General features: G+C 32.0%; 1 protein-coding gene and 1 pseudogene across 3 annotated transcripts in view; one reads left to right on the forward strand and one right to left on the reverse strand.

The window, feature by feature from the left end:
• Nucleotides 1–19,755, forward strand: part of LOC145283778 (beta-1,4-galactosyltransferase 7-like) — a 171,251-nt gene that overhangs the window by 139,976 nt on the left and 11,520 nt on the right. For all 3 annotated transcript variants that reach the window (XM_080132836.1, XM_080132834.1, XM_080132835.1), the window contains exon 5: nt 18,716–18,820. In XM_080132836.1, the coding sequence (XP_079988962.1) occupies nt 18,716–18,820 (105 nt within the window). The remainder of the gene's footprint in view (nt 1–18,715; nt 18,821–19,755) is intronic.
• On the reverse strand, nt 3,113–3,246 carry LOC145284239 (U2 spliceosomal RNA; annotated as a pseudogene).

Below are 19,755 nucleotides of genomic sequence, written 5' to 3' on the forward strand. Positions count from 1 at the left end.
CAAGAGAGAGAGAGACAGAGCGAGAGAACAATTCTCAACCTATATATTCAACAAATTTTTTATCTACAGATTTGAAAATTGGTATATAGGGTATTCAGACATATGGAAATATATCTAGCATAATCTATCTATTATGTCTATAAAAGTGAGAATATGTCTGTGTGTGAGAGAGAGAGAGTAAGAACAATTCTCACCCTTTATATTCAACAAATTTTTATCTACAGATTAGAAAATTTTTATATAGTGTATTCAGACATATGGAAATATATCTAGCATAATCTATCTATTATATCTATAAAAGTGAGCATGCGTGAGAGGAGAGAGAGAGAGAGAGAACAATTCTCAACCTATATACTCAACAAATTTTTTATCTACAGATTTGAAAATTTGTATATAGATTATTCGGACACATGGAAATATATCTAGCATAATTTATCTATTATATCTATAAAAGTGAGAATGTGTGGGTGTGTGAGAGAGAGAATGAGAGAGAACAATTCTCAGCTTATATATGCAACAAATTGTTTATCTACAGATCCGAAATATCACATTTGTATAGAAGTAGAAATCTGGATACCTATTCTGATACCTAATAAAAGAAAGGACACTCTTTGGGGCGGATTTTGATGATAACAAGTCACTAATAAGAAATTATAATAAACATTGAAATAATTTAAGAATTTTATCAAAATAAAATTGCATGGTAATCACCCAATTTCTGCCACAAAATTTTGATTGGCAAAACTCATAAACAGAAAATATATATTTTCTAATTTCATCTTTTTTTTTATATAATCTGATTTGATGTTTTCCTTAATATTCAAATCACTATATTTTGCTGCTTAATATCAAATACAGCAAATGAGTTATTTTTTATGCATCAAACAATTACATTTTCTCATTCATCCAAACTAATCACTGAACATCAATTTCATATTTTCTTCACTAAAATATTACTGTGCTTGATGTCATCAAGTGGAGCGGATCATTTTTTTTTCATTTGTTCACACATTTTTCCAATTTATATATATTTTGTCTAAGATTCTTAGCCTATGTCATTGCATACCAAGCTGTTTATTAAAAGTTACGGTTCACTGTAAACACATACGTTACACCAAAATAAAAACGCTTCAGATAATGTCTTGATATTCAATTAAGTTTCTCACATGACATCTTATGAAGTTAGTAGAAATGTTACAGACTTTTGAATCTCAAACACTTTCAATACTGTGCACTGATATTTTCTTTTTTGGAATATAAGCACATTCATGATTTTTTTTTACAAACGTCAACAAATTTCACAATGTGTAGCAATGTACTGAAACAATTATAAAAATATTTGTTTTTATTTTGGATGATGCAGGGCATCCGAAGAGAGATTTTTCTAACAAAATGAAAGTATAATTTTTAGCAATAGGTATCTAGGAAAAGGCCACTACATACGTTATAAATTCCAAATTTCCACAACCTGGCAAATACTGGTACACGCTAGCAAATTTAGATTTGCAATTACAGAATATGATTCTAATTTTTTCCTTTGCTCTTTATTCTAACACTACACTAAGTTTACTGTTTTATTTCGCTACAGTTGATATTGTGTAGAACAATAAGAAAATCATAGTGAACAATGCATTCAACAAAATTTCACACACATTTCTAGATACCTATATCTAATAAGTTCAAAAGAAAGGACACACTTAGGGAGGTATTTTGGTGGTCAAGTCACTAAATAGAGATTAGCTGGTTTCCCGGCATAGCCCAGGATGTAATAAAGATTGACTGAAATACATGTTCTAGCTGGTTTCTAGGCGTTGCCAGGGATGTAATATAGACACATTATGTTGTATATTACCTGTTCTCTTCTCCCTAAGGTAAAACAATTTCATATACATGCTGTAAATTACCTATGCTAGGGATAAAACATGAACAATACCAGTCCGGGGGTAGATAAAACAAATAATACATAGAGATGAAAGATTCGTCTCCCCTAAGAATAAAACATATGTTCAATATCTGCTTTTGTTTTTTCATTGTTTATACGGTCCCGAGCAACGCCGGGTAGCCCTGCTAGTCTATATATATAAAAGGCAAAAATCGGTGTGTATGTATGTATGTATGTATGTATGTATGTATGTTTGTTTGTAACGCTAAAACTTTTGAAAGACTGAACCAGAGTTGACAAATTTGGTATCATATTGCACCTTGATCACCCGGATGACAAATATCGAAATTTCACGTCAAACGGACCAGTAGAAAGGGGTCAACTGATCGTTTTTCTCCTAGGGGGGCCCCCCAAAAAACCTGTCATTTTAACGTTATTCAATACGTGTCACGTGACGTGACGTCAGCTCAAACTTTTGACAGACACAACCAAAGTTGACAAATTATGTATCATATTGAACCTTGATCACCCGCATGACAAATATCGAAATTCCACACCAAACGGACCATTAAAAGGGGGTGAACTGATCATTTCTCTCCTAGGGGGGCCCCCCAAAAAACCTGTCATTTTAATGTTAATATTACATAATCCAAAAACGCTTAGTCATGTCACGTGACGTGACGTCAACATCCAGTAATGGCGAACAAATGTAAACAAACACTTTGTTTTACCGATACTTTTGTAATTTCTCTTCTGCTTTGTTCTAGAGATTATTAAACTCCATGACAATGTCTCCAACGTATTTAACTGGTTAAAAATAGTATTTATACAAGAGTTTTAACGAAAAATATCAGGAAAAAATGTACAGGAATAAAAAAAAATTCAGCTTTCAAAATATTCGTCGATAAAAAAACCGATCTTTATATTTACGCTAGCCATTTTGTATATTACCACGTGACCTGCTATCTCTTAAACTGGAGGGGGGGGGATCCACTTGAATCCAACAAAACCAGTAATTTTTTTTTTCTATTATATATACATCATTTTCTATAAAATTAAGTGTAGACTTTATAATTAAAACAAAAAATGTTATTCATACTAAAAAAAAAAAACGCTTAGTCATGTCACGTGACGTGACGTCAACATCCACTAATGGCGAACAATTGTACCTATTTACTATGCCTCCCCACGGGACAGAGTTAGACACCAGGGTCGTTTTTTATCGTGGAGAAAAGGTACAAAAATAAAAATTGTCTCAGTCGTGGAGGATTTCTCCTCCACCGAAAGAGAACAAGTAATAGAAGTGCAGCATCTGAAGAACAGATACTACACTTTGATCTTGACCAAAAGGCCAAGAATGCGAACATTTGTAAATAACAACTTTTTTCACAAAACCAACACCGTCTTTCTTTGTTTTCTCTCTCTTTCTCTCTCTCTCTCACCCACTTACTCTTCCCTCTCTCTCACCCTCTTTCTCTTGACGTCACACCACTGTTAAACTGTGGGGGGGGGGAACACATTCCCAGGCATTATCTCCTATAGATGCACATTTTATTAGAAATTCAGCTTTCAAAATATTAGACGATAATAAAAATATAAAACCGACACCCTCTTTCTCTTTTCTCTCTCTCTCACCAACTTACTCTTCTCTCTCTCTCACCCTCTTTCTCTTGACCTCCTACTACTGTTAAACTGTGTGTGTGTGGGGGGGGAAGAGGCAGCTTGAAAACCAACAAAAACAGTGCACAGTTTCCCAAGCATTTGGGGTGGGAAGGGGGGGAAGAAGCCGAGTGCACAGTTTCGTGTGAGAGAGAGAGAACAATTCTCAACCTATATACTCAACAAATTTTTTATCTACAGATTTGAAAGTTTGTATATAGGGTATTCAGACATATGGAAATATATCTAGCATAATCTATCTATTATATCTATAAAAGTGAAAATGTGTGTGTGTGTGAGGTAGCCAGAGAGAGAGAGAGAGAGAGAGAGAGAGAGAGAGAGAGAGAGAGAGAGAGAGACAACAATTCTCAACCTATATATTCAATACATTTTTTATCTACAGATTTGAAAATTTGTATATAGGGTATTCAGACATATGGAAATATATCTAGCATAATCTATCTATTATATCTATAAAAGTGAAAATGTGTGTGTGTGTGTGTGTGTGTGCGTAAGAGAGAGAGAGAACAATTCTCAACCTATATACTCAACGTATTTTTATCTACGGATTTTAAACTTTGTATATAGGGTATTCAGACATATAGAAATATATCTAGCATAATCTATACATTATATCTATAAAAGTGAGAATGTGAGTGTGTGAGAGAGAGAGAACAATTCTCAACCTATATATTCAACAAATTTTTTACCTACAGATTTGAAAATTTGTATATTGGGTATTCAGACATATGGAAATATATCTAGCATAATCGATCTATTATATCTATAAAAGTCAGAATGTTTGCGTGTGGTTGTGTGTGTAAGGTTGCGAGAGAGAGAGAGAGAACAGTTCTCAACCTATCTATTCAATAAATTTGTTATCTACAGATTTGACCATTTGTATATAGGGTATTCAGACATATGGAAATATATCCAGCATAATCTATCTATTATATCCATAAAAGTGAGAATGTGTGCGTGAGAGAGGGAGAGAGAGAGAGAGAGAGTAAGTACAATTCTCACCCTATATATTCAACAAATTTTTTATCTACCGATTAGAAAATTTGTATATAGGGTATTCAGACATATGGAAATATATCTAGCATAATCTATCTATTATATCTAGAAAAGTGAGAATGTGTGTGAAAGAGAGAGAGAGAAGAGAGAGAGAGAGAACAATTCTCAACCTATATATTCAACTAATTTTTATGTACAGATCTGAAAATTTGTATACAGGGTATTCAGACATATGGAAATATATCTAGCATAATCTATTATATCTATAAAAGGTAGAATGTGTGTGTGTGTGTGTGTGAGTGAGTGAGTGAGTGAGTGAGTGAGAGAGAGAGAGAGAGAACAATTCTCAACCTATATACTCAACAAATTTTGTATCTACAGATTTGATAATTTGTATATAGGGTATTCAGACATAAGGAAATATATCTAGCATAATCTATCTATTATATCTATAAAAGTGAGAATGTGTGTGAAAGAGAGAGAGAGAGAACAATTCTCAACCTATATATTCAACAAATTCTATCTTTACAGATTTGAAAATTTGTATATAGGGTATTCAGACATAAGGAAATATATCTAGCATAATCTATTATATCTATAAAAGTGAGAATGTGTGTGTGAGAGAGAGAGAAAGAACAATTCTCAACCTATATACTCAACAAATTTTTTATCTACAGATTTAAAAATTTGTATATAGGGTATTCAGACATATAGAAATATATCTAGCATAACCTATCTATTATATCTATAAAATGACCATGTGTGTGTGTGTGAGAGAGAGAGAGAGAGTCAGAGAGAGAGAGAGAACAATTTTCAGCTTGTGTGTGTGTGAGAAAGAGAGAGAGAGAAAGAGAGGAAGGAAAATTCTCACCCTATATATTCAACAAATTTTTTATCTACATATTAGAAAATTTGGATATAGGGTATTCAGACGTATGGAAATATATCTAGCATAATCTATCTATTATATCTATAAAAGTGAGAATGTGTGTGTGAGAGAGAGAGAAAGAGAGAGAGAGAGAACAATTCTCAACCTATATATTCAACTAATTTTTTATCTACAGATTTGAAAATGTGTATATTGGGTATTCAGACATATGTAAATATATCTGGCATAATCTATGTATTATATCTATAAAAGTGTGAATGTGAGTGATGGAAAGAGCAAAAAATTCTCAACCTATATAACCTATAAAAGTGAGAATATGTGTGAGAGAGAGAGAGAGAGAGAGAGAGAGAACAATTCTCAACCTATATATTCCACACATTTTTGGGCACAGATTTGGAAATTTGTATATAGGGTAGGCAGACATATAGAAATATATCTAGCATAATCTATCTATTATATCTATAAAAGTGAGAACTTGTGTGTGTGTGTGTGTGTGAGAGAGAGAGAGAACAATTCTTAACCTACATACTCAACAAATTTTTTACCTACAGTTTAGAAAATTTGTATATAGGGTATTCAGACATATGGAAATATATCTAGCATAATCTATCTATTATAACTACAAAAGTTAGAATGTGTGTGTGAGAGAGAGAGAGAGAACAATTCTAAACCTATATATTCAACAAATTTTTTATCTACAGATTTGAAACTTTGTATATAGGGTATTCAGACATATGGAAATATATCTAGCATAATCTATCTATTTTATCTATAAAAGTGAGAATGCGTGTGTGTGAGATAGCGAGAGAGAGAGAGAGAAAAAGAGAGAGATAAAAATTCTCAACCTATACATTCAACAAATTTTTTATCCACAGATTTGAACATTTGTATATAGGGTGTTCAGACATATAGAAATATATCTAGCATAATCTATCTATTATATGTATAAAAGTGAGAATGTGTGTGTGTGTGAGAGAGAGGACAATTGTCAACCTATGTATACAACAAATTTTTTATCTACAGATTTCAAAATTTGTATATTGGGCATTCAGACATATTTCAATATATCTGGCATAATCTGTCTATTATATCTATAAAAGTGAGAATGTGTGTGATAGAGAGAGAGAGAACAATTCTCAACCTATATACTCAACAAATTTTTTATCTACAGATTTGAAAATTTGTATATAGGGTATTCAGACATATGGAAATATATCTAGCATAATCTATTATATCTATAAAAGTGAGAATGTGTGTGTGTGTGTGAGAGAGAGAACAATTCTCAACCCATATACTCAACAAATTCTTTATCTACAGATTTTAAAATTTGTATATAGAGTATTCACACAAATAGAAATATATCTAGGATAATCTTTCTATTATATCTATAAAAGTGAGAATGTGTGTGTGTGTGAGCGAGAGAGAGAGAGAGAGAGAGAGAGAGAGAGAGAGAACAGTTCTCAACCTATACATTCAACAAATTTTTATATATAGGGTATTCAGAAATATCGAAATATATCTAGCATAATCTATTATATCTTTAAAAGTTAGAATGTGTGTGTGTGAGAGATAGAGAGAACAATTCTCAACCTATGCACTCTACAAATTTTTTATCTACAAATTAGAAAATTTGTATATAGGGTATTCACACATATGGAAATATATCTAGCATAATCTATCTATTATATCTATAAAAGTTAGAATGTGTGTGTGAGGTAGCCAGAGAGAGAGAGAGAGAGTAAGAACAATTTTCAACCTATATATTCAACAAATATTTGATCTACAGATTAGAAAATTTGTATATAGGGTATTCAGACATATGGAAATATATCTAGCATAATCTATCTATTATATCTCTAAAATTGAGAATGTGTGTGTGAGAGAGAGAGAGAGAGAACAATTTTCAACCTATATACTCAACAAATTTGTTTATCTACAGATTTGAAAATTTGTATATAGGGTATTCAGACATATGGAAATATATCTAGAGTAATCTATCTATTATATCTATAAAAGTGAGAATGCGTGTGTGTGTGAGAGAGAGCGACACAGAACAATTCTCAACCTATATATTCAACAAATTTTTTATGTACAGATCTGAAATATCACATTTGTATAGAAGTAGAAATCTTGATACCTACTCTGATACCTAATAAAAGAAAGGACACTCTTTAGGGCGGATTTTGATTATAACAAGTCACTAATTAGAAATTATAATAAACATTCTAATAATTTAAGAATTTTACCAAAATAAAATTGCATGGTAATCACCCAATTTCTGCCACAAAATTTTGATTGGCTGAACTCATAAACATAAAATATATATTTTCTAATTTCATCTTTTTTTTTCTTTTTACATAATCTGGTTTGATGTTTTCCCAAATATTCAAATCACTATATTTTGCTGCTTAATATCAAATACAGCAACTGAGTTATTTTTATGCATCAAACAATTACATTTTCTCATTCATCCAAACTAATCACTGAACATCAATTTCATATTTTCTTCACTAAAATATTACTGTGCTTGATGTCATCAAGTGGAGCGGATCATTTTTTTTTCATTTGTTCACACATTTTTCCAATTTATATATATTTTAAAGATTCTTAGCCTATGTCATTGCATACCAATCTGTTTATTAAAAGTTAAGGTTCACTGTAAACACATATGTTACACCAAAATAAAAACGCTTCAGATAATGTCTTGATATTCAATTCAGTTTCTCACATGACATCTTATGAAGTTAGTAGAAATGTTACAGACTTTTGAATCTCAAACACTTTCAATACTGTGCACTGATATTTTCTTTTTTGCAATATAAGCACATTCATGATTTTTTTTACAAACGTTAAAAACTTTCACATTGTGTAGCAATATACTGAAACAATTATAAAAATATTTGTTTTTATTTTGAATGATGCAGGGCATCTGAAGAGAGATTTTTCTAACAAAATGAAAGTATAATTTTTAGCAATAGGTATCTAGGAAAAGGCCACTACATATGTTATAAGTTCCAAATTTCCACAACCTGGCAAATACTGGTACATGCTAGCAAATTTAGATTTGCAATTACAAAATATGATTCTAATTTTTTCCTTTGCTCTTTATTCTAACACTACACTAAGTTTACTGTGTTATTTCGCTACAGTTGATATTGTGTAGAACAATAAGAAAATCATAGTGAACAATGCATTCAACAAAATTTCACACACATTTCTAGATACCTATATCTAATAAGTTCAAAAGAAAGGACACACTTAGGGAGGTATTTTGGTGGTCAAGTCACTAAAAAGAGATTAGCTGGTTTCCCGGCATAGCCCAGGATATAATAAAGATTGACTGAAATACATGTTCTAGCTGGTTTCTAGGCGTTGCCAGGGATGTAATATAGACACATTATGTTGTATATTACCTGTTCTCTTCTCCCTAAGGTAAAACAATTTCATATACATGCTGTAAATTACCTATGCTAGGGATAAAACATGAACAATATCAGTCCTAGGGTAGATAAAACAAATAATACATAGAGATGAAAGATTCCTCTCCCCTAAGAATCAAACATATGTTCAATATCTGCTTTTGTTTTTTCATTGTTTATACGGTCCCGAGCAACGCCGGGTAGCCCTGCTAGTCTATATATATAAAAGCGAAAATGTGTGTATATATGTTCGCTTTTTGTGTATGTCCAAGAAAGGCTTTTTTCAGAGAAGCGATCGGTCGGCTCACAACTTCTTAAAACTTTTTATATCACATATAAATCATAATATCTCCGAGTTAACAACGGAGCAAACCTGTCTATTTAATTTGCTCGACTTCGGGAAGACAAATATTCAACAGTTTTCGCTTGTCACGTGTGGATTAGGCTTTTTCCTATAATAAAAGCGACACTAATTCTGGCGGTATTTTTCCGGTCGCCATCGCCAGAAATGTCCGAAAGCAATCAGCTTTGATCAATGTGGAAATATTTTCCTTATTTCAGACAATTGCTATTCAAATTGGACAAGGGGAGCTGGTCCCCCCCCCTCAATATCTTGGGAAAATAAAAATAAAAACCGCGCTGGTCAAAGTTGACCTCATTAAGACATTAAAACGTGCACATGCAAATTCTAAGTAATTAAATAAATTCAAACGTGTTTCTGTTAGTATGTCACGGTGGCCCAATGGTTAACATTGCACTTTTTTTTTTTTCACACTTTAATTTCCAACTTTGCCTCAAGGGTTCGGGTTCGATCCTCATACTCACCAACCAAAACTTTTTAAAAATTTTACCCCCCCCCCCCGGAGTTTTGACTTACCTCCAAACACCCGGGCAACGCCAGGTACCCCCCGCTAGTCTATAATATAAATCTCACCTGTCTGTTTAAATGTATGTATGCATATATGCATGTATGTCTACCTAAAACTTTCGACAGAGACGACGGATTTTCACGAGATCAGTATCATTTTGAAGCTCGACGTCTCAGATCACAAGTATCGAAAAATTGGCCAAAAACATTAATTCTTTCACCTTCAATTGGGCAGCTTTCTATAAGAAGAGATCAATTCTTTGCGAGCCATGTTTGCAAGTCATCGTATTGGTTGGTTTGACTTTGCCTAATTTTAACGTTCCAAACTTCCAGTTGCGTCATTGAGTAGCGGTAAGACATCAGATTTTCTTTCACTTTTTTTTTCTGTCTTTGCGTCACGGATTTGAGCCTGCCTGCCTACTATGATTTTTTTTTTTTTTTGCTCAACACACACCTCCAAACACCCGGGCAATGCCGGCCATCCAGGTTAGTAAATGATAAAAGCAAAGAGAAAAAGAAAATTCTAATTTGAAATGGAAAAAAAAATAACAACAAAAACAACAAGAATGAATATAATGATTGCAAAAATAAAATTGATTGAAGAAGGAGGTGCAAGGTGAGGAAGAGAGTGTTGGACATAACACTTGAGACAGATTAATGGACACTCGCCAAGTACTTAACACAGATCGCTTGTCTTGATTTCTTTTTGTTTAGATAAATCTCTATCAACAACTACTTTTAATTTTGACCCGCAGAACAATTCCTTTCATCTTTTCTAATTTGCTGATCTTCTTTTTCATGGCATGTTTGATCCATATTTTATAATTGTGAGCAAACAAGTTGGATTAGAAAAGGAAGAAAAGTACTGTTTTTTTTATTATTTTTTTATTTATTTATTTATTTTTTTATTTTTGTATTATTTCAAACTTTGTTTCATGTTTTTCTGAAGAAGAAACTCAAGTGTACAAGTTCTCTTTATAATGGTGATGCCCATATTTGGGAAGTTTTGGGAGTTTTTTTACAAAGGAATCACCACTTATCAAAGCCCAGAGGCCACTTGAGGATAAGGGTTAAAGAGTGTACAGTGGTCAAAAGGACAGTATCATAGTAATCGTTGGAAGTATAAATTTGGTAAAATTGGATTACTTAAGGGGAATGGCTCATCAAGAACTTGTTGGCATTGGACTTGAAGACGGCTATATTGTAGTCAGCTGGAAAGCAGGCAAACAGAAAAGTTCCACAGATGTGCAGTTCTAAGAAAGAAGCTTTGTTCATGAAATCTACGTTTAGGTTTAGACACAAAGAGTGTGGGAAATTATTGATAGTGTTTTCAGCTAAACGATTGTTTCCCGTGATTGTTTGGTGAAGGGGGGGGCATAGATTGGAGTTCAGACGAGCACTTGCCATGAAAATAAGGATAAAACAGAGACAAGCTCACAACATCTCTTTTATGAGAAAGAGGTTGCAGGGAAGTGAAAAAGGCATCCCCCCCACAAGGCTACAAAGTCTATTCTGAACTTTGTCAAGGCAAGATAAGGTCTTCCTAGCAGCTCCTGCCCAGATGTGACAGCAATACTCCATCCTTGGACGTACCACTACTCTCAAGTCCATTCTGACCCGAAGTTGTAGTACCTGTTCAGACCCTATCAATCCATTAGGTAGAAGCTACCGTTTACAGACTGTTTGCAAAACATATGAATCTACAAACCAATCATATATAAAGGCGTGTCTCAAATCTAATAGGTTTTGCACCATCAGCCAAGCTCTAGTCTCTGTCCCATCGCCACAATATTGTGTCCTCGTGCTTGTTTTACAAGTACTTGAATGAAGGTGTTCTGATGAACTCATAGCACTTGTGCCCCCTTCGACATACATTCTCTCACTGGCCACTCTCCTCTCCCAACTTGAACCCACTGAACTACTTCGCTTGGTCATATATCGAGAACATCACCAACATGACCTCCAACAATGCTAAAGCCATCCTGCTCGCCACCATCCACCGAATATTCGCTGAGCTCCCACCGGCGTTTGTGGAAAAGGCATGCTTACAGTTCCAGACCCCTATTGAGGTGATGATTGAGGATGAAGGCGGCTACATTGAATACATCAGCTCTACTACATAATCGTTACCTGAATTGATTGCGTTTCTATTTGTGTACAAACAGACAAACTCCCCAAACACCATAACTTTTTGATAGTGCATAAATGACACCAAGAAAACATTTCAGATATTCAATTTTATAAATAGATTTTTTTTTTTTTTTTAATAACAATTTTGCGCAGAACATTAATTTGATAAAGCTGCACCTGCCCGGTGCTCTCCATTTTTTTTTTTTTTTTTTACTTTCAGTTTTGTTTCCACTTAGGGAATACAAAAAACAACAACAACAAAAAAAATGTTTTGTGTTTTTTAACAAATTAGTAATTGTTTTGTTTTTAATAGGTTTTTGACAGTTAAATTTAAATATCACGGTATCTTTTTGTAATTAAATTATTCATTGAATCTCTAAAAACTTTAAATAATTGTAAAATTATAATTAATTTTGCTAAGATAATGTTTTAACGTCTACAAAAATTCTATCAGGTTAATTCACCCACTTCACTCACTCTCTCTGAACCTGTGATAAGTAAATTCATTTTCCGAAACTATTTATACTTGTGAAGAATCCACTATTTTTGTCTCTGAACTCATTAAAAATGTTCATTAAAAAATTTTTGTTTCTGAACTCATTAAAAATGTTCATTAAAAAAGTGTACATATGTATTTGCATGTATGAAAAATTCGCTTTTCTTAGTGAGACCCCTGAAAAACTTAATAGGATTTTTTATATGGAGTACTAGCTGTATATATCCAGTGTTGTTTAGGATGTAGCCAAGCCATTTTAGTTTTTAATTTGTTTGCACAACTTGAAACTTAGGTAAACAATTCTTATTATATTCTTCAATTTGAGTAAGTTATTCCTTTTGCTGATTTTTATTTTACATGATTATTTAAACATGTTTTTAGATTTGGAATCGTTATGGGCAGATTAACTAATTTTTAGAAATAAACTGTAGCTAAGTATGTTATTATAATTTCAACAACAGAGTATAAAAATACCAATCAAAATTGGCTAATCAGAAGTTCAATACATCAGCTTAAATGCTATTTTGGTCTGACTTTGAAAATCCGACAAGATCACTTCATATATTAGATTCTACAAACCTGTTACAATATAAGGTAAAGAATGAGACTAATATATGGGAATGGTAATTTCGAGATGTATAAAAGAACATAATGTATCTGCATAATATATCTTGTAAGCACTAAAATAAAATATACTGAGTTATTATTTTTATAGATAGAATAAATATGTAATTATTTTTCTGATAAAATAACGGTATTCATTATTTTAATTTTATTTCACTGGCTGACAATTTTTCTGCAAGTTTAGTTCTTATATTAATTTGTGGCTTTTCTGTGCATACTATTTAATGGAGAATGTTTTATTTTTTTAGCTATTTTATGATGATAGTTTTATGAGCATGTTTTTATGAGCATGTGTGTGTGTGTGTGTCAACTGCACAGGCTATGATCGTCCTGCTCTTTGTGTCAGTCCAAAATTGTTATTCAGTTCAGTCTTGCAACAAAGGAATTCTCCATCTAAACAAAACCATAGATCTAGTTAAAAAAAAACAAACAAACATTTTTTTGAGTTTATGACAATACTCACTTTCTTGGATTGAATAGCAAAATTGCAAAATGGGATTTTTGCCCGACAAAATCAAAACAAAAATCCCTTAGTTTAGGGCCTCAGGATCCGTTTCTCTCCGAGAAGTACACAAGTACAACTCTAGCTTTGCTTCATGGCCAGTAGGCCAGCTTTAACTGCCCTAACCCTATCCCTAACCCTAACCCTAGGTTGGAAAGAATATATGTACTTTTGACCAGAAATGTTATTTTTCCATTTTTCTCTATCATCCCTGTCTTACCATTTAGAGACTAGCTACTGGAGATATTGACTAAAGATAACGAACAGCCAGTGTTCACTAAAAAGGGCTTATCTTCAGACAATCTATGAACATTACTTTTCTCAAGTATGTTGCTCTCAGTATGAATACTTGTTTAAAGAAACATTACTTATCCCCCTCCCCCCTCAAAGAAAAATAAAGTTCCGGATGGTCAGACTCGAAATCAGGAATATTTTCAATTTCTATTTTGCCCTTCCCTCCCATTTGGTTGAACATCTCTCATCTGTAGCAAATCTGCTATTCACATACAACACTAAACATACTGCACGTTTGCAATTTTACTTAATAGTAAAGCAGAAAGTAAGAATTTATGATGTCTTAATTTTTATTCATTCAGAGATGACGCTAATCACACAAGTTCCAATTATTTCAAAGATATCACGTTAATTATCACAGAAAAAAAATCATTTTGAGATATAAGAATATAAATTTATGCAGAAATATATATGAAACTTGTAACTGTGATATCGGCTGTGACTACTCTAAATTTTATTTAAATAAATTAACTGAAATGTATCTATATTAATTTATATGTACTCATCTACGTTTCAAGGGATGAAGAATAAGGAACACTGAACTTTGAAATCCCTTAACATTTTTATTATTTTTTAAAGCTATAAATAAAATAATATTGTTTCTTTTTATGGATGTTAAGTGTGAATGCAAATATTATGATACTCTTGTGCCCTCTTTCAACGAAGTGAAATCTACTAATCAAAGTAGTTGCAGAATATATATGGTCATCAGAGTTTGCACGAATTTCTGAAAGAAAAAAGAAATGAATAAATAAAAATCACACACGCACACAATTTATATGTATATATTGTCACATATATAAATATAATATTTCTTTTTCTTAGTTTTAATATAAAATTCTGAATCCTCTGTGTTTCTTAATCTGGACTCATCAAAACCAAAATCTTTTTTTCACACCTATATATGAAGCTAATTCTGAAGACTTCACAAAAGGCTAATGCCATCACCTGGAACAGAAAAAAATAAAAAGTTTGCAGCCTATCTCCAAATCCTCTTATCACTTTTGGCAAAATAAAATACAAATTGAAGAATGTTGACAGGTCAACTGGCCATAGTTTAACAGCACAATTTTCTCATATATACAATTTTCAAGTGAGTTTTGCTGCAAGATTATTCGCATAAGATTCTGAAATATAATCGTCCGACTGTTTCAAAAGTTTTCAACCCAGATACACTCAAGTTCACACCCGGAATTGAAATCAGCCTTTAGAAAAGACTAACCTGGGTGCGGGTGTTGCCCAGATGTTTGGAGGTGTGTGTTGAGCAAAAAAAAAAAAAAAAGTGATAGTAGGCAGGCAGGCTTGAACCCGTACTGTGAAGGAGCAAAAGTGTGGAAAAAAAAAAGTGACATCTTTGTCGTTGTGTCCATCGCCGAACGGGAAGTGGTGAAGGTTTAAATTAAAGCTAGTCAGTCGAAAAGGGGATCACTTTCGAAAAAAGCGACCTTCTCGTTGTAGAAAAGTGCTCAGTTGAGGGTGAAGGAATTAATGTTTTTAGCCCATTTGTCGATATTTGTCGGCCGAAGGGTCGAGTTTCAGAACGATACTAATCTCTTATTTTAATTGCAATTCATTGAGATAAGTATTATTTATTAATTTTATTTATTGCGGACAATTATCCTCATCTTTTATTAATTGTTTCACGACGTTTCGCCTAACTATTCTTAATCTTCGTCAGGTGGTAACGAGACAGATAATAAATTCTGAATCTCCTGACTGCATTCACTAATTGTTGTTGTCTCACCATATTTTGGCCAAGTAAGCCTCTGACCAGCTTTGGGCAGGATTGAAACCGCTATCTTCAGACAATTCTCACCTGGAACTGTAGAGATTCGACGTCTCTATCAACTGCGTCACAGGCCCCGAAGGGATTTTTGCTCGACAAAATCAAAACGACAACGACTACTAAAGGCAATAATTGCAGTGAATACAGTCAGAAGATTCAGAGTTCCTATCCGTTGCGGTTACCACCTGATGAAGGCCAGAGGAATAGTTGGCTGAAACGTCGTGAAGCAACTAATAAAAAAGATGAGGATAATTGTTCGCAATAAATAAAATTAAAATTGATCTTGTGAAAATCTGTCGCCTCTGTCAAAAGTTTTAAGCAGGCATTTAAAATGATTTTTTTTATAGGTTTTAGAGTATGCTGAAAATGGATATTGCATTTAAATTTTCAGCAAATAAGTAGTTTTCCTGATATTAAGCCATGTCATGTCATTTCTAATGTTATCACTGGTGGTCATCTTGGTACGCATGAGCACGCAAACGCAACCCTGAGAAACTATGTGCAAACATGCGTACCATGATGGCCACCAGCAATAACATAAGAAATAACATTGCTTAATATCCGGAAAGCTACTTATTTGCGGAAACTTTAAATGCGATATTCGTTTTCAGCATACCCGAAAACCTTTAAGAAAAATGTTAAGGTGGAAACAAGGTAAAAATTTACAAAATGCATCACAATGAAATTCTTTATCGAACTGCCTAATTATTATTATTATATAGACGTCCTCAGTTTGAAAAAAATGGTCTTGACAATGAGTTAAAAATAAAAAAAAATTATACAAAATACTATTAGAAACCCAATCAATAAATGTCATGAGGACATTTATCGTTTGGGTTTCTGACAGTATTTTGTATATTTTTAAGTCATTGTCGAGATTTCAAAGACATGAAATATCACGTGGCTATTTTTCTTGTGATTATGCGCGACACTTATTTTTGAAATAAACATTTTACAAAATACACTAAAAACTTATCCAACTAAATAGAAGAGTAACTTATCTTGCCTTTGGTAATATTTATCTGGGTGCTTATGCACTTTTGTTACCGTTCTATTTTTCAAATAGTATTTTCAAGTTAAATTCCAGTTTCACAATATCTTTTTTTTTTTATTTAATTATGAGGTGAAAGTACGAAATTGTTAACAAAACATCCTTCCTTCCCCATGTTAAGAATGGGTTTCTAAATAATGTTGTTATTTCAGCATGGTAGCGTAAGTGCACAATACCTTTTATTTGTTATATATTTGTATCTTTTTTTTTTTTTTGACCACTAAAAAACACAATTCTACTTTAAGTACAAGAAGTTATAAATACAATAACAGAAACGCATGTACTAAGTCCATTTTGTTATTTTTAACGCTTTACATGTGTACTAAAAGCGTTAAAAACAATAAAATAGTATTGTTTGGAAATCAAATTTGAAAAACTTGAAAATAATTAAAAAAATTTTCAAACTCAGAATAAAAAAATGACTAGTCTAGTAAACGAACGTAGAAAAACAGTATTCTATTTTTAAGAGAATACAGACGAAACTTGTTAATGCCTTCAGTCAGCTCAGCGCATTAGTGCTTAGTGAGCCGTTTTTCAGCGGATTTGAATTTCTATAAAAGATAACATTTTAAAGAAATTTCCGCACAACTAATAATTATTAGATATTTACATATTATACATGAAAATAATTCTGAAACTATTATCTATATGAAAATGGATGATATATGCTATTTATCTTATCAATTTTGAAATATTCTTTGTCAACTTTGCTCGGTAGTAATTTTGCTTCCTGTGGTCGTAATAATATAAATCAAAGTCCAGTAGAGATAGACTTCTATTTTTATATACCCTGCAAAATTTCAGCCATATCCATCAAATTTGACCCTGCACATGTGTATCCAAACATACCTTCACTGGAAGATATGTAAGAAACTCAACATTCAGTGTAGTAAAAAATCCTGGGAACATATACCCGAACGCACAGTTGGGAATGACAACTACACTATTCATTATGACTACATAATCCCTACTGCTACATATCTTGAAAACGCAGCTGTTAAACCAGATATAGTGATTTGGGACAGAGCAAACAAAAAAGCGACCGTAATAGAGGTCAGTGTACCCAATGATACAGGGCTTAACAGAGTTGAGAGGGAAAAGATAACAAAGTATCAAGGACTTATGTATGATATGAAACGAAATTGGAAATTAAAAGACGTTTCAATTATACCAGTCATCATAGGAGCAACTAAGCTTATGAAAAAGAACTTTAAAAAGTACATAGCAAGCATACCCGGTGAACCAAGTGCAAGTGAAATACAAACGATTGCACTGAAAGGGACGGCTAGAATCCTGAAAAGATCTCTTGGTTGGACTCACTAAAATAGGGGTAAATGTCAGACATCTGGTTGGATGTCCCATCCCCTAGAAGAAAAAGTTTAAGAAAAATGAAAAAAAGAGACAAATGTATAAAAGGTAAACATTGAAAAATCAGGATCTCTTTTTGCGGTTGTCATTTTTTTACCGTTATTTTTTTATCTTTAACGTGGAGCATAAAAACATTGAATGCATAAAAAAAATAAATTAACATCATTGGAATGCTTATTCTATTCTCTTTCCATCAATTTAATTCCTTTAAAAATTGACCAACAAATAAAAAAGATATGACTTGTTGACGCACATTAAGTATGTAATATTGCCAATGTCCACGAAAATACAGCATACGCTTGTAATGCACACATGAAGGTATCCTACGATTAAAACAAGAATTAATGTTGTTAAAATACATTCGGTTTGCGAAGTGATCCATGAAAATGCTATTACAAGTGTAAACATTATAAACCTATGAACATTTTATTTTAAAAAGCGACAGATGAAAGTAGATGCTATTTCAAACTTAAGGATGGAAGACTAATGAAAATGTCATTTCAAACTTATGCATGACAAACCTATTAAAATATTATTTCAAACTTAAGCAGGACAAACCTATGAAAATGCTACTTGAAATGTTATTTCATTTTTTTTGTGAGGTGGGTTTGTTTTATTTTGAAAACCTTTGTAAAACATCCCAGGAATTATTCTAAAATCTAAGTATTGATCTCTTTTGATCTGGTTGAATATTTCATCAATTCTTTTAATCCATTTTTTTTCCTTCCAGATTTCCCGCCCAGTGAACATTACAACTGGTTACAAAACATTCAGACACATTCATGATCCAAAGAAACGTCCACGAGATAACAAACGTTATTTCAATCAAAGAAAGGTTTGTTGAAAACAAAACTATTTCTCTGTATTTTATTTGTTGTTTGTGTGGCAAACCTTGCAAATAATCAATAGATCTTCCTTTATTTATTGATTTATTATGATTTTATTTTTATATATAACTAGCTGACATCATCGGCATTGTTCAAATGTCGAATGTATTGAACATAACAAAAAAATTAAGTGTATCTTTTTATATATATATATAGAGAGAGAGAAGCACAGGTACAGATCTCATTCTTCTTTTGGTGAATTGTCTATGTTTTCAGTGATGTACACAGTGTATATATATATATGTATGTATGTGTATATATATATATATATATATATATATTATTAGAAAAATACCCACCTCAGGACGAGTATGAGCAATATATATAACATTCATTTTAAATTTTAATGTTTTTTTTATTGTTTTCATTATTGCAAGGTCGGATATGGTATATGATTTTACTGGCACTCTCCTAATTGATAAAATTTACAATGTTGCTTAGAATATATATTCCATAATTCATATGTTTAATAGTTTAGGATTTTATCAAGCACATACATATTATTGATGCTCACCACACCTACCAACCTTTTTAAAAATGTATTAATATAATATAATAATTAATATAATAATATAATAATTAATATAATAACATGATAATTAATATAATAATTAATATAATAATTAATATGATAATATAATTAAGATAATATAATAATTAATATGATAATATAATAATTAATATGATGATATAATAATTAATATAATAATATAATAATTAATATAACTCGAAATTTGATGTAGAGTAGTTCGTTTTGTTTCCAAATTATTCCAAATATTTTTTAGGAACAGGTGCAAGTTTAGTTTACTGTAAATGATAAACTTTACAAAAAGCAAATAATTCTCCTATTTTAATCACTATGCTATTGAGTATATGCATTCCA

The sequence above is a fragment of the Euprymna scolopes genome, chromosome 8, assembly GCF_053919585.1.
Source record: "Euprymna scolopes isolate OS-2025 chromosome 8, ASM5391958v1, whole genome shotgun sequence".
NCBI classification, from domain to species: Eukaryota; Metazoa; Mollusca; class Cephalopoda; order Sepiida; family Sepiolidae; genus Euprymna; species Euprymna scolopes.